This window comes from Silurus aristotelis, assembly GCF_946808225.1.
Source record: "Silurus aristotelis genome assembly, chromosome: 20".
Classification (NCBI taxonomy): Eukaryota; Metazoa; Chordata; class Actinopteri; order Siluriformes; family Siluridae; genus Silurus; species Silurus aristotelis.
In genome coordinates, this window is record NC_139593.1 from 15,286,042 (window position 1) to 15,302,257 (window position 16,216).

General features: G+C 37.5%; 2 protein-coding genes across 7 annotated transcripts in view; both read right to left on the minus strand.

Moving 5' to 3' along the window:
- LOC310715705 (immunoglobulin like domain containing receptor 2) overlaps window positions 1–1,485 on the minus strand; it is a 37,358-nt gene extending 35,873 nt beyond the window's left edge. For all 6 annotated transcript variants that reach the window (XM_083522339.1, XM_083522341.1, XM_083522337.1 and 3 more), the window contains exon 1: window positions 1,209–1,485. In XM_083522339.1, the coding sequence (XP_083378465.1) occupies window positions 1,209–1,323 (115 nt within the window). In that variant the 5' untranslated portion in view covers window positions 1,324–1,485. The remainder of the gene's footprint in view (window positions 1–1,208) is intronic.
- Window positions 1,486–2,951: 1,466 nt separating this feature from the next.
- On the minus strand, window positions 2,952–14,463 carry gpa33a (glycoprotein A33 (transmembrane), paralog a). Its single transcript, XM_083522409.1, has 8 exons — window positions 14,193–14,463; window positions 10,531–10,697; window positions 10,128–10,353; window positions 9,449–9,470; window positions 4,561–4,703; window positions 4,325–4,441; window positions 4,079–4,208; window positions 2,952–3,831 (listed from the first exon to the last, which is right to left on the minus strand). Exons 1-8 carry the CDS (start codon window positions 14,221–14,223, stop codon window positions 3,399–3,401), a joined length of 1,269 nt encoding a protein of 422 aa, XP_083378535.1. The 5' UTR covers window positions 14,224–14,463; the 3' UTR covers window positions 2,952–3,398.
- Between the last annotated feature and the right edge of the window lie 1,753 nt (window positions 14,464–16,216).

A 16,216-nucleotide genomic window follows, 5' to 3' on the forward strand; every position in this document is an offset into this window, starting at 1 on the left:
AGATAGATAGATAGATAGATAGATAGATAGATAGATAGATAGATAGATAGATAGATAGATAGATGGATGGATGGATGGATGGATGGATGGATGGATGGATGGATGGATACATACATACATACATACATACATACATACATACATACAGTATATACATACATAGGTAGATTCATAGAGTATACGATATATAGCATATGGTTTTACTATTATAATTTTGAAATGACACAGAGGTCCGTCAATTTCAGACACATGTTCTACAGGACATTTCTTACTATCACAACTGTAAACGGACTTTGTGTTATTATTTTTATATTATACTTCGAAGCGAAATAAAGTGAACACTTTGAAGCAAGACTGTAACAATATCAAAGTAATTATAACCAATGGAAATCAACCTACAGTTAAAATTAAAAAAAGTATAAAAGGTGATATTAATGTAGTACAAAATATTTCACATGGACAGTTTGTACAATCATGGAAGATACGTAGGGACTGTACCTGTAGTACAAATCTTTTACCTAGAAACATGTATAGTGTATGAATAAAGTTTTCCCAGTAATGCTGCATTCTCATTTCCACACCATGAAACACCATGACCAAAGAAAAGTTTCAGAAAGGTACTGTTCTTAGGGGGTCTTTCTTTGGGATACTTATAGACCACAACTGGACAAGATATAATCCTTTTGATGGGATTAACGAGTTTTAAAATCAGGCTTATTGTTCGTATCAAGTACAAATAAAAACACAAAGAAAAGCTTAAGTTCACCATCAAAGAGAACTTTTATGTATATATATATATATATATAACAAAAGTTCTCTTTGATGGTGAACTTCAGCTTTTCTTTGTCCATGTAGGGTCACAGTACAGTCCTAAAAGTTATAAAGTACTTAATACGAACAATAATACATTTATACACCTGTTTACCAGTTTAGAAGCTCAATATTTATAATACAAGTATTTTGTTGTGTTGAAAACAAACAGCCTGCAAATCAAAGGGTGTTTGTGCCATTAACAGAAACACTGTAGAAACACTGTATGAACACTGTATGAAACCTGGACCACTGTTCCAGGTTTCTGAAGCTGGATTTGAACCATGGAGTCGGTTTGAACGAAAGAAACAAGTGTGAGTGTTAAAAGTGTGTGTGTGTGTGTGTGTGTGTAGTTTAGCCAAAGTCTGAACACCAGCACCAAAACAAAACTCACTTACCTATAAAAGTTATAACTGAAATCCACCAGGCCAGAAGTAAAACCATGTTTTTTACACTGAAAGCGTTATAATCCGAACAAAAGTCATGGACATGTTTCCCTTCCCCTCGCCTCATCCTCTGCTGTGTGTGTGTGTGTGTGTGTGTAGAATAAGTAACGGGACTGCGTAATCAGGACCTCATTGTGCTCGGAGTCCCAAATAAACCCTCTGCTGGATATGAAGTGCACTACCGACAAATTTGAGTCAACTGGGATTCATTCAGTACATCTAAAAGCCTGTTGTATACCCTTAAGAAATGCATTACTTTCCGAATAAATCTCAATATACTTTGTTAGTATCAAAAAACATAATATACACGAATCAGCAAAAAGATTAAAACCACTGACCGGTGAAGACAAAAACATTAATTACTTCCTTGTTATATTTTCACCTGGCAAAAAGTAGACATCATTTAAGTTCAGTTCTCAAAGTTGAGGTGTTGGAAGCAGGACAAATGGGCAAGCACACGGATCTGAAAAACTTTGGCAATCCGAGAAGAATCGCTTTGATTGAAGCAACTCCGAACAACCACAAAATTAATCATTTCTACACATTATTATTATTCATATTTTTGCCCAATTTATCTTTCAGGACCCAAACTCGATAATTAAAGATCGGACACACTTTGCATGCACACACACACAAACATTAGACATAAACGAATAACTTCATTAACTGTTTGCACAAAATTGTCATTTTGCAAGAACTGCTGCTAAAATTATGCAGTGTTTATGTGCAGGATTTATTTTTTGGACAATTTATTTGCCTACACTTCTAAATTAGTGTAGAAGCAGAAGTAATGCTGCGTTCACTGGCTTTTATGTTCTGTGGTGATTCATATGACACTCCTACCACAGTAAGTGCTTGATCCTAATCAGAGAATTAACCCTAGATATTGCAAGAAACATTCACATACTCATTCTTAAGAAGGAATGTTGATTGGCCAATCTGTCTACCTGCATGTTTCTGTACAGTGGGAGGAAACCAAAGCATGTTCATGTGTGCTTCCTCTGAACTCTATTATCTGCATATGTTTCACTTTCAAACAAAATACAATTTATAAAACAAAAAGATGGTACATGGTTTAGTATTTAGCTAAACTATTAAGTAGCCCAACATTTTTTTAAAGAACACAAAACACCTAAAATGAGGCCAAACAATGAAACTATTAGAAATAACAAAATAGTTTCTCAGACTTTGCACAGGGGAAAACAAACAACAAAAAAAAAAAAAAGTCACTGTGGTGCACAGAAAGTGTTCTATACATCAATATTACACATTTACTGCACCAATACTTTGGTTCAGCTTGTGGAAGTGTATGTTTCGTGTAATGTGTCATGTTTCTAATTATAAAACAATCTTTTGAGGACTTTTTTTTTTTTTTAAGGACAATTTGTGATTTAAAAAAAAAAAAAAAAAAAAAAAAAAAAAAAGATGACCCTGGCAACCCGGTCATTACCAGTCCTTTCTGAAAAATGAAGTGATAATTACTATTAAAAAAAGAAATGCATAGTACGGGAACTGAGGGATTTATGAAGATTATGAATGAAATGTGGTGCTGAGCTGATGTAAAAGCTTTTAGCTGTCCAATTCGGTTTCTCTTTTCCTGGCTTTAGACTATAAAATGTATAATGTACACCTACATATATACTTATTTTTAAAGAAAGAAATGTTGAATACTAAATAGACAACTAAACAAAGACATAAAAATATCAGCATTTATTTATTAGCAAAGTCAACTCCAGTACAGAATAACAAATAAATGGGTTTGTTTTAATGGTCTAGGGAAGCCATAGAATGGGTATAATTATTTAACACAGACATTTGTAGTTAAATCTCATTCGATCCCAATTCCTGAGACAACCCATGACCATCTAGTGCCATTTTGGAGTCATCATTATTACCACTGTAAAACATTAAAATATTTATAATTACCCATCACTCAAAAGTCCCACATAGACTACAAGTCGTTTATAAAAAGATTTAATATTGCTTTAACTCCTTGAATGGTAACAAAGCCACGTTCAGAACAGCAGTACACACCTATGTTTTCTGCAAATCAGCTCATCTTTCCTTAAAAAAAAAAAACCTCCTTTTGGATATTTTAGGAGCTTAAAAATATATTTTAAAAAGCAGCTCCTGCAGGACCACTTAGCCTCTAGTGGGCTTATTAGCAGGAATAATTGGAGGTCTACTGCGATCATCAAGGCGGTCCCGACGACGGTCGTCATACCGATCGCCTCGTCGATCATCATATCGATCACTTCTTTGGTCGTCGTAGTCGCTTCGACGGTCGCCGTAACGATCCGAGCGGCGGTCGTCGATACGGTCAGAGCGGCGGTCGTCGATACGGTCAGAGCGGCGGTCGTCATATCGGTCAGAGCGGCGGTCGTCATATCGGTCAGGGTCATACTGCCGGTTGTCTGGCCGGCTTTGCAGTTTGTCACGATCTCGCCGGTCATCATAGGGCTCACTGCCCTCTTCTTGTTCGTCACGCATGTCCGCTTTGCCCTCGACGTGCCTCTCTTCACTCATTTCAATCTTCTGCGGCTCTACATCAGTGTACTCAACATGCTCTTGTGATCTGTGTGTAATAAAGTGACAAATGTTTATGTTTCCCCCCCATACAGATACACAAGCAAGCCAAACAGGCAGCAGATCAAACAATGGAAAAATACAACACTACAAAATGTAAAAGATAAAAATTATGTTTATAAAATTATTTTGAAAATGTTTTGCCCCACAACCAAAATTGAGATTAGAACAGGTCTTGCTCAAGTGTTGCATGTGCTGCTTGATAAACCAGTTTTCACAATGAAGTTACGACGTACCCCATGGCATACTCAACGTGTTTCCCCTTTTTCCTTCGGTGGTAGCAGCAACAAGCAACGACAATCAGGATAATGAGACCAGCTGCACAGCCTCCGATTATTCCTGCTGTAGAGCCGAGTTTCATAGAGTCTGATGGAAATCAACACGGCACAATGCCAAAAACAGATCAGTAGGAAAAAAGGTCAACATTATAGTATTATAATAGTATGATACATTTTTTTTTTATATATATATAAAATACTTGCATGGCATGACGGACAAAGTCAGATTACAGGATTCGGAGTGAATTTTATTGGTGGAGGTGCAGATGTAAAAACCACTGGTGTCCGTGGAAATATTATAAAGGGACAAAACTCCATTCACTGAAGAGGAGACGAGACAGTTATACAGCAGGAGAACAGAAAGGGCAGAATTTTCAGACATTATAATGAATTCCAGTGTCAATATACATCAACACAGGATCAAAAGCATTTACACATACCATCAGTGGCTTTGGGTGGATTATCTTTGGGATTATTACTGACATCATATCTTTGCCACTTGTACGTCGGTGTTGGCATGCCCTCCGTTGAAACACAGGTCAGGCTGATGTTCTGGTAAAACTCTGCTGTACCCTGAATAGTGCAGATCGTAGCTTCCTGTGACGTAGCTTCCTGTGACGTAGCTTCCTGTGTTTGACTTGTTTGCCGCGAGTTACGTGTTTGTATCTCTCGGCGTCTTTCAAACAAACTTTGCTATCTATCTATCCGTTTTTCCTCTTTTAATAATCCTTAATTGTTTTTGTCTTCCTGACTTGTGCCTGTAGTTAGTTAACTCGACTATAACTAGTGTTGTTTATATTTATTTTCTCTCACTCACATCTCTGTATAATAAATCTGTTCGTGACGATAAGCACTATGCCGGTTGTTTGTCTGCATTCGAGCACAGGTGAGGACTCGTTCGAGTTGCAAACGGTGGCGTTGGAGATGGAGGCATTGGAGAAACAGATTCGCGAGCTGCATGTAAAGCATGCCCGGCTGCGAGAGCGGAAAGCGGCGCTGGAAACATCCCGGGCGGACGCGCACTCATCCCAGGTAAACTCCCAGGTTGAACCTAACGCTCCCAGCACATCAACTCCGCGTGCTTCTATGCCCAGGCCCAGCGCACCTACAACTCCGGCACCGGTGCAACATGGACCCTGGATGCGACCGCGGCGGAAGAGACAAGCCAAGCCCCGATCGAGGACGTCTCCACCTCCACCACCGGCCTTCGAGATCTCGACCGAGAACCGCTTCGTCCCCCTCCGCGAGACGGAACGCGACACTGTTATTCTCGGAGATTCCATCGTCCGGCATGTCCGCGCTACCCGAGCTAAAGGTAAGGTGCACACTCGCTGTTTTCCTGGTGCTCGTGTTCTGGATGTCGCTGCGCAGGTACCCGCGATCCTGAACGAGAACTTCGGAGCGGTTGTTCTCCATGCCGGATCAAACGACACCAGGCTGCGGCAAACGGAGATCTTAAAGAGGGACTTCAGGATCCTGGTGGAGACGGTACGCAGCACATCACCCACAACGAGGATCATTGTGTCAGGACCTCTTCCCACTTACCAGCGAGGGGCTGAGAAGTTTAGTAGACTTTTAGCTCTAAATGAATGGTTACAGTCATGGTGTCGAGAACATAAACTTCTCTTTGTTAATAACTGGAACTGTTTCTGGGAGCGTCCTAGGTTCTTCCGCCCTGATGGCCTGCACCCCAGCAGAGTTGGAGCAGCAGTGCTATCAGATAACATCTCTAGGATACTACACACCATCTGACTGGTAAGACATCAAGAAATCTTCAACTATAAGAACACGCATACTACAGACCAAATAGTTACAAGTTCACACACAGCCCAGTTTATAGAAACCATATCTATTCCTCGGGTAGTAAAACCAAGAATTACATACACAAGATCCAGAAATAATCTTATTGCAGTTAAAACTGAAAAATGCCAGATAAGCAAACACAACAAAGTTCTAAAGTTCGGTCTTTTAAACATTAGATCACTTGCACCCAAAGCACTGATTGTAAATGAGATGATCATAGAGAATAATCTCGATGCACTCTGTCTCACTGAGACCTGGATTAAACCAGGTGATTATATGGGTCTAAACGAGTCTACACCGTCAGGATATGTTTATAAGCATGAGCCCCGTCAGACTGGTCGTGGGGGGGGTGTAGGAACCATTTATAGTGCTTCTCTTAATGTTAGTCAGAGATTAGGATTCAGCTTTAAATCATTTGAAGTGCTCGTTCTTAAAATTGCACTTTCAGAGATGCATAGAAAACTCGCTCTGGTCACCGTGTACAGACCCCCAGGACCCTACGCTGATTTTCTTCATGAGTTTGCTTGTTTTCTCTCAGACCTCCTGATCAGCTTTGATAAAGTGCTGCTTGTAGGAGATTTTAATATTCATGTAGATGATGAAAACGATGCCCTAGGATTATCATTTGTCGATTTACTAAACTCTTTTGGAGTTAAACAAAACGTCACCAGACCAACCCACCGTTTTAACCACACACTAGACTTAATAATATCCCACGGAGCAGACGTCACTGATATAAATATTTTACCTCAGAATGATGACATCACAGACCATTATCTCCTACTGTACACACTACCGGTAGAGCAGATTAACCGTGTTTCACCACGGTATCGACTTGGTAGGACTATTATTCCAACCACTAAGGACAGATTCATAAATAACCTGCCTGATTTATCTCAGTTTCACATTAAACCCATAAATGCTGATCATCTTGATGAGATGGCGAACAACATAGACCTTATCCTCACTAGCACTTTAGACACTGTTGCCCCCATCCGGTTAAAAAAGGTTCGAGAACAAGCAACTGCACCTTGGTATAATAGTCATACGCATGCCCTAAAGAGAACAACACGTAATCTGGAGAGAAAATGGAGGAAAACTAAATTGGAGGTATTTAGAATTGCGTATAAAGACAGTATGCTTAGCTACAGACAGGCGCTAAAAGCTGCTAGAGCTAAACACCTGAGCAAACTCATAGAAAATAACAAAAACAATCCCAGGTTCCTTTTCAGTACAGTCGCTAAATTAACAACAAATCAGGGATCTGAAAAATGTGTTCCATCACAGTTTAGTAGTGAAGACTTTATGAATTTCTTCACTGAAAAAATAGATAACATTCGAAAAACAATTGTGGCAGTTCAACCTCTGACAGCATCTCCTGACACAATCGTACTTACAACCCCACAACTACACTGTTTTACATGTATAGGACAGGAAGAGCTGTATGATGCTATTATGAAAGCTAAATCAACAACATGTCAGTTAGATCCAATTCCCACTAAACTACTGAAGGAAGTGTTATATACAGCTGGTGAGCCTCTTTTAAATATTATTAACTCCTCACTATCGTTAGGTCATGTCCCTAAATCCCTCAAGTTAGCAGTTATTAAGCCCCTCATTAAAAAACCTAATCTGGATCCAAACACGCTATCGAATTACAGACCAATTTCAAATCTCCCATTTATGTCTAAGATTTTAGAAAAGATTGTCGCTGCCCAGTTATGTAACCACTTGCAGGAGAACAATATCTTTGAAGAGTTTCAGTCAGGTTTTAGGCCCCATCATAGCACAGAAACTGCTCTAGTTAAAATCACTAACGACCTGTTTTTAGCTTCAGACCAAGGCTACATCTCCCTATTAGTTTTACTAGATCTTAGTGCTGCGTTCGACACTATAGATCATGATCTTCTCCTCGATCGCTTACAGAATTACATCGGTATTCAGGGACAGGCATTAAGCTGGTTTAAATCCTACCTGTCCAATCGTTACCATTTCGTAGATTTAAATGGAGAGCTATCCAGGATAATGCTAGTAAATTATGGCGTGCCACAAGGGTCAGTTCTGGGACCCCTGCTTTTTACAATATACATGCTTCCATTAGGAAATATTATTAGAAGGCATGGAATTAGCTTCCATTGTTATGCTGATGATACCCAGCTATATATTTCATCCAAACCAGGCGATACAGCTCAATTAGCTCGCATAACTGAGTGTGTTGAAGAAATAAGAGATTGGATGACCCATAACTTTCTGCTATTAAATCCTGATAAAACGGAGATTTTGCTCATCGGCCCAAAAAATAGTACACAGAAGCTCCAGCATCTCAGCCTGCATTTAGATGGTTGTTCTGTAACTACTAGTTCAACGGTAAAAGACCTGGGAGTTATTTTAGACAGCAACTTATCTTTTAAAAATCACATCAATCAAGTTACAAAAACAGCCTTCTTTCACCTTAGAAATATTTCTAAGCTAAGAAATATGTTATCTATATCTGATGCAGAGAAGCTCGTCCATGCGTTTATGACCTCTAGAATAGACTACTGTAATGCATTACTAGGTGGATGTCCTGCATCATTAATAAACAAGCTTCAGTTAGTTCAGAATGCCGCAGCAAGAGTTCTTACTAGGTCAAGAAAATACGATCATATAACCCCAATCTTATCGTCCCTACATTGGCTTCCTATTAAGTTTCGAATAGACTACAAACTACTGCTTCTCACTTATAAAGCACTAAATGGTTTGGCTCCCATGTATCTATCCAGTCTTTTAACACGCTACAATCCGTCACGCTCCCTGAGATCTCAAAACTCTGGGCTTCTAGTAGTTCCTAGAATAGCAAAGTCCACTAAAGGCGGTAGAGCATTTTCACATTTAGCTCCTAAACTCTGGAATAGTCTTCCTGACAGTGTTCGGGGTTCAGATACACTCTCCCAGTTTAAGTGTAGATTAAAAACATATCTTTTTAGCAAAGCCTACACATAACACACATCACGCACATCACATCACAACCTTGTGCTCCAGAACATCTGATCACATGCACATTATCAACTTGTGCTGTTAATATCATGAACAGCAGCTACGCTAATTCCTCTCCACTGCTTCTCTTTCTCTCCCCATCCCGAGGCTTCCTGAGGTTTGGCCAGCTCCAGTCACGTCCCACCTCGTGAAGATTATGGACCTATGGATGATCATGGAGAAGTAGATGCCGAGTGTTTAAAGGCCCTGGCATGGAGAAGCTGATGCTGGATCTATGATGATCACAAATTGTTCTGTATTGTTGAAAGATTTATGACCAAACTTTTGATGTCACCCATATGAGGATGGGTTCCCCTTTGAGTCTGGTTCCTCTCAAGGTTTCTTCCTCATATCATCTAAGGGAGTTTTTCCTTGCCACTGTCGCCACGGCTGCTCATCAGGGACAAACGCACACCATTCACCTTCACTGTTGTTTTCTGTAAAGCTGCTTTGAGACAATGTCTGTTGTGAAAAGCGCTATACAAATAAACTTGACTTGACTTGACTTGACAGATGGGCTTGGAAGGAGCCACTGTATAACAGAAGATCAGTGAGAAAGATCACACTTTAGATTAGTTGCATATCTACAGATTTACTGCATTTGGCAGGCACTCTTATCAAGTACAACCTGCAATTATCTCAATTATACAACTGAGTGGATGAGAGTTAACAACCCTGCAAAAAGTCCCAAAAAAAGAAACTGAGTTGAACTCATGTCCATCTGACCATAAGTCCACTGCTATTGAGCTACCATTTTCACTTGAACTAGAAGACCAAATCTGTTTGAGCATGATAATGCCCCTGTGCACAAAGCCAGCTCTAGGAACACATGGCGTACATGGGTTGCATGAAAGATTTTGAGTGGCCTGCGATAGAGCTCTGATTGAACAACTTTGGGATGAATTGGAATTCTGACTGCACCCCAGGCCTCCTCACCTCACCTACATCAGTACCTGCCTTTACTTACACCTTTTTGTTGTTTGCACGCATTGGCTGATAAAAGAATTGGTGCTTGCGCATTACAGTTATTATATATTGAATATTATATCAGCAGAAAAGTATTTCGAAACATCCATTATTGCCTCTCAGCCGTAGCACTCATCGTTCATTCGGCGATCGATCGATCTGATTTCTATTTGCATAATATTTACTGTTCAATACATTGCCTATTCCCAGTCCTTGTACTTACCCAAAACCACAAGATTAGTGGTGTCTACTTGTTTTCCCTGTATGTCACCAGGAATTTTAACATCACACTGAAACACTCGCGAGTCCGTCGACGTTAAAGATGCGAGGGTCAGGTTGGCCCATCCATTAGGAATGTCTGGCAGGAGTGATGCTCGGTTAGTATAGTCAACACCGACATCCAGTTGAGGAGGCATACTTGAGTAGTAGTAATACGTCAGGATCAAAAGCTACAAGACCAGAGAGATCAGAATAAACAGAATCATAAAACAGTTTGTGATAATATTTCATAGAGAATGTACTATATGAACTACATGTACTACATGTACTACATGAACATGGAACATGACTGAATCAAGTGTACAAGTTAAAGCTTCTCTTAATACACTCCCCAATGGGTTCATTACATCAGCATCTTCAGAATTATCTGCATGTGCAGTCCATGTGACGATGATTGAAGGGTTTGTTGGTTTTAGGGGTTTGAAGAAGCATGGTAAAACAGCGGCACCACCACGAGCAAATTCATATTTTGGGAGTGGGATGTCAACATTTAAACATGAAGCCAGGTGAATCACTGAAAGGAAAGAAAAAGAAAATTCCCATTATCATCATACATAGCAGTGTAAACAGCATGGCTAATCGTGTCCAATACTAACATTTCTTTTACAGTGTGTTTCAATTTGGCAACACTGATTTTTCGGATGGTAAACTCCATTAGAGCTGCAACATCTGAACGATAAAAATGATAATCAATAATGAAATTCGTTGTCAAGAAATGCCGTTAAGCAGTTGGGCTGCTCAAGTTACGGGTTTAGCGTAAACATTTAAATTTTTACTCACTGTTGAGGTTTTCAGCGAATGTTTATGTATTTGCACACCAATTCATACTTTTTCCTTTTTTTTTAATTAAGCCTGTTCGCTTGCAGCGTTTCTCCCTTCCATTCTCTTTTTATAGCATTTGTCCACAACAGTAACTTCTGTATTAAAACGTGATTTGCTGCGGCTTTACTGCGTTCAAATGTTTGTTTTCAATGTTTGCATATTTGAATTATGCATATATCATTTAAATATTAAAACTGAACAAAATGTCCATTTCTAAACCATCTCACCATCTGCAATTATCATTTAACAATACAAATGTTGATTTACACAATTTACACATTTTGCATACATGGTTAAACTCAATATCTGGTTTTCGCCATATTTCTAAAGCACATTTTTTTACAAATAGAGTTTTTATATAGTTATAATAAACAAAACAGCTTTTTTTTATTGTATCCGGTAAATCAATTTATAATATTATTAATATAATATATTGATTAAATATTGATATTTAATCAATATAATAAAAGTGAGTCATTTGATTTATTGTATTTTATTCGTACATATTTTCTTTTCAATAAAATATAATAATATGTACAAACAAATTGTATATATATATATATATATATATATATATGTATATATAAAGTGTGTACATACATAAAAAAATTATATAAAATAAAAAGTAATTAAAAAAACACTTCACTTTGCAGTTTATAGTCATCTCATTTATTTCAGACATTACTTTGATTAGTTTTGTAGTACCACTTTGCCTCTAGCAGTCACCAGCAAACAGGCTAAATCTAAATATTCACACCGTTTACAGAGATTATCTGATCAAGTCACTTCATGTATGAGCAAGTGACACTTAAATACAGTCATAAGAAATAAGGTGGTAATATGCTTATTAGTAAAGCATGAAATGAACTAATGTGCAAACAAATTAATAAATTATTTGAGTGACGACACAAGAGTTTACTAAAGAGCAAAACATTTTCCGTTTAGACAAAAAAAAAAGGATTACTGAAATAACTTTTTTTTTACACAGCGCACATTAGTGGCACCTAGTGGACAAAAGCATGAAGTGCAATCTGTTTGTTTTTTACAATAACAAAATTGTAACAATAACAAAAGGACACGTTTATTCAAAATGAGCCTACTATCTAAAACATAAGAGAAGTGGTAGCTCATTGGTTAAGATGTTGGAATTCTGATCTAGTTGAGAGCTCAAATCCCAGTACCACCATGCTGCCCCTGCTGGGGTGTTAAGCAGGGCCCTTAACCCTCAACAGCACCATGTAAAAACAAGATAATACTCTGGACACTCTGGATAAGGGCATCTGTCAAATGCAAAGCTAAACTACCAAACCCTAGCACTGTACCCTTAAAAACCACTAAGAAAATAAGCCTTATGTAACCACATCCTTCACACAAAACACGTTTCTCGCTTCAAAACATAACGTCTAGCAAATCTCTACTTCCCCTTAAGAACTATTCAAACTTGACTGCAGTATAGCTGACACGGCGCTTTAAATGATTTTCTTCACACATGCCATAGAGTTTCACTATCAAGGGTGGCATCATTCCTGCATTTTAACCATTTAACTAGCTATGTGTACACGGACATGAACTGTCGACAAGCCCAAGCTTCAAACCAACTACATTTTTGTTCCAAATTTTTTTAGAGGAAAATCTGATAATGTAGCAAACATTGACAATACACAACGTTATCTTTTGCTGCATTTAGACAGATGAGTACTTAAGCCTTTTTAAATAGTCTTTTGTTCTCTTTATTATTATTATTAAATGACCTACAGAAATCACTAAAGCTACAGTGTCTAATTTCCTTGAATGATTTTAAACATTATGTTAAATCTATAGAACATGAGTCTATCCACACGTGCAAATGTTTTAATTAAATGGTATTAATTTTATTTAAATTGAAATGCACTTGAGTTGTCTTTTGCGTTTCTGTTCGTTTTGTGATTGTGCGATTTAATTTTGTTCTGCTATTTTGGCCAGGTAAACATAATTATTGATTATATTTTATGCATATAATTTTGCACACTTTTTATTTTGTATTTATTTAACCAGGTTAGTCTCATTGAGAGATAGAATCTCTTTTTCAAGAGAGCTTGAAAAAGCTCTCAAAAAAGCTTGAAAGCTTGAGAGCTTGAAAAAGCTCTCAATGAGACTAACCTGGTTAAATAAATACAAAATAAAAAGTGTGCAAAATTATATGCATAAAATATAATCAATAATATAAATGTTTCCGCATGTGTTTGGGTTAGTTTTTGCAATTTTTTTTTTTTTTTTTTTTTTTTTTTGCTGGGTTGCCAAGACCAATGTTAACAAAAAAAATAACTAAAAATTTACATTAGACCCTCCTTTACATACAGTATTAGGCATGTCTAAACAGGACTTCAGGATTTTCATTTCCAGTACCCCAAATCCATTTATTTTTTATCTAGTCATGTACTGCAATTTTACATTTACATATATTTTGTAATAATAAATGAAAGTTTGGAAATATCTGGCCTTTTTTGCTTATAAAAACCATACATGATTTCACAGTTTGTTATTAATTGTTAACAGTTCAGGATGGAGTAGTGGAACATCTTTGGCTTTTTTTTCCCTGGTTAAAAGTAAATAAGCATCAACCAAACCCCACCACCTTGCCATGTTTAATCTAATTAACTTATATTCTTCATTTATAAAACGTACTAATAGGTAAGTAAAGCAAAAACAAAACAAAAAGAGGACGCCATAAACAAATTCAAGTGCTGAACACAAGGCGTTGGCTCTCGACTTCCGCCATCCAACTAGATCTGGTTTCAGAAGAAACCCAAAAAGATCACTTGTATCCAATGAACCTGGGGGGAAATTTTTTTTATAAATAAAGACCGAAATTCTCGTTTTGAATAAATGGTATTCGGATGCAACTTTTTTTTTTTATTGTTGTTGGAAAAACAAAACCCCACAGTAGTAGGTATACAAGTGTCACGTGACTTGAGCTTTCAAGGTGAGGTTAGGAAAGGTGTATCTAGTTAACTTAAAACTGAAACATTTCACAAGAAAAAAAAAAAAAAAAAAAATTCAATATTACATTTATTAGCTTTATTCAATACAAATCTTGTCTTAGACAGACCCTGAACATTTTATTGTAATAATCTCATTCATGTACAGGTCATGTTTTTAACCCTCGGATTAATAATACATTTATGAGATGCTAGAAAAGTTGACTTACCCGCACAAAGTGAATAAACCTTCAGAATCATGCTTGTACTAGAATTAAATAGGAGCGTAAACGCCGCGAGAGAATGAATAAATAAAATACAATAAAATAAAAGGAGAAACAGCTCCGGCTGAGCGCGCGCCTGTTTTCAGCCTGAAATATGAGCCGCCGAAGCCCCGCCCACTAATCCAGTCTCATCATGTTGATGCCTACAGGTGTTCACACACCTGGGCTGAGGGTTTCCCCACAGGGAGAATATACACACATACTCTTGCTTTTCATTATTCTTTTTCTTTTTTGTCAGTTCAGTGTTTTTTCTTCTCTTTTTAATTATTTTTTGTTCATTGTGTTTGCATTTAGACGTTGAGTGTATACACCCCCTGATGGGCAGTAACAGGAAGTATGCAACGATAGATGTGCAAAAACTGGTTTGGTGAGTTTAAGACACCAAGGGAAGGCCAAAACACACACACACACACACACACACACACACACACAGTGGTTAAGTGTGATTTCCTTTAACCCAGTGCTGGAGCTTAATATTTAACACCTACCAAAGTTGGCATACATGTTCATTCGTCCTGCTGTATTTTATCCTGCGTTTATATATACATTCAACACATTTCACGATGTTCTTTGTTTGTTTGTTTTTAACAGATCAGTAAGTCTTGCAAATAAAGTTTAACTGATGGTTTCAGTGACAGATTCCAGCAGCAGAAGACCAGTCTTGGTATAATGTTAATACTGTGAGTCTCAGTTAAACAATCTACATGAAGGTGTCAATTTCTACAGAGATCTCCCCAAAGATGATCCTACACCTTTCTTTTAAAACAGGCAAAAAAAAGTCTAAGGCATTATAACAAGAAATTTATCACAACGATGTTGAATTCTGTAACCTGGTCTGAAATAAAAGAAAGTTATTGTTTAATACAAACTCTTCATTGATGAGGGCCAGAGAATAAGTCACAATATTGGAAGTATGTCCAGGCATGATTTGTAATTAAAATAAACTGGTTTTATACAGTATAAGGCCTGGTGTGTTGGTTAGTTCATGGTTATTTATTTGAGAAAGCGGTGATCAATCGATAAATGCCGCCAAATGTGTGACTTAATTTTTTTGTTATATCTCAGGCACCTCCCTACATAATGGAGCTAAATGACTTTGTTCAGTTTTTTGTTTGTGTCAGTTTTTGGATTAGCTCATGAACCTTCCCCCCCTAACAGAAAAGGGGAAATACAGTAATCCTCCGTTTATCTCGGGGTTACGTTCCAAAACCGCCCGTGCTAAACGAAAAACTGTGCTAAACTGATGCCACCACAAAAATGCTTTTTTTTAATTGTTTAAGCCATAAATCATCCTCCCACACACTTTAAACACACACAGAAAACATTTGCAAGAATATAGTGAGGTGAATTTTGTGTAAATCCGCAGAAATACAGGACACTGTATCACATTTATAGTACAATATACAGTTCGGTAGTAGCGTAGCCTATGAATAGTTTCTCTGCTTGTTTAAGTCCTATGACGTCAAAAAGAGGTTGAGACAAATTAGTTATGTGGCAAATGCAATTCTGCGATAAACCGAAGGTGCGAGATCTGAACCGCTATAAAGCAGGGGATTACTGTATATAATATATACTGTATATACTTTATAGAAAAATGATTGGAAATGTGTTTAGGAACAGGTTTTAAGCCAAATCCAACAAAGAATTGCCAATTTTTTCCCTGTACTAGTTTTAAATTCTTGTCCATTGATTTGGATGCTTCTTCTTCATAATTGCGCCTTCTACGTTTTCACTCTTCATCTTAACCTTTTTAAGAAATATTTGCACATTTGTAATGGTATCCCTCATTCTATATGTTTCTGTTGCTATACATTAAGAGTTTAATTTTGGGGATTTTAATCATTTTTTTTAACAACCAAAATAGTTCCAGTATAACAGCAGGTGTGAAGATTCACAAAAAGAAACAATAATAACAACCTTGCAAAATTCATCAATCACATAGAAACTAGTCAGTCTGAAACTACATAAAA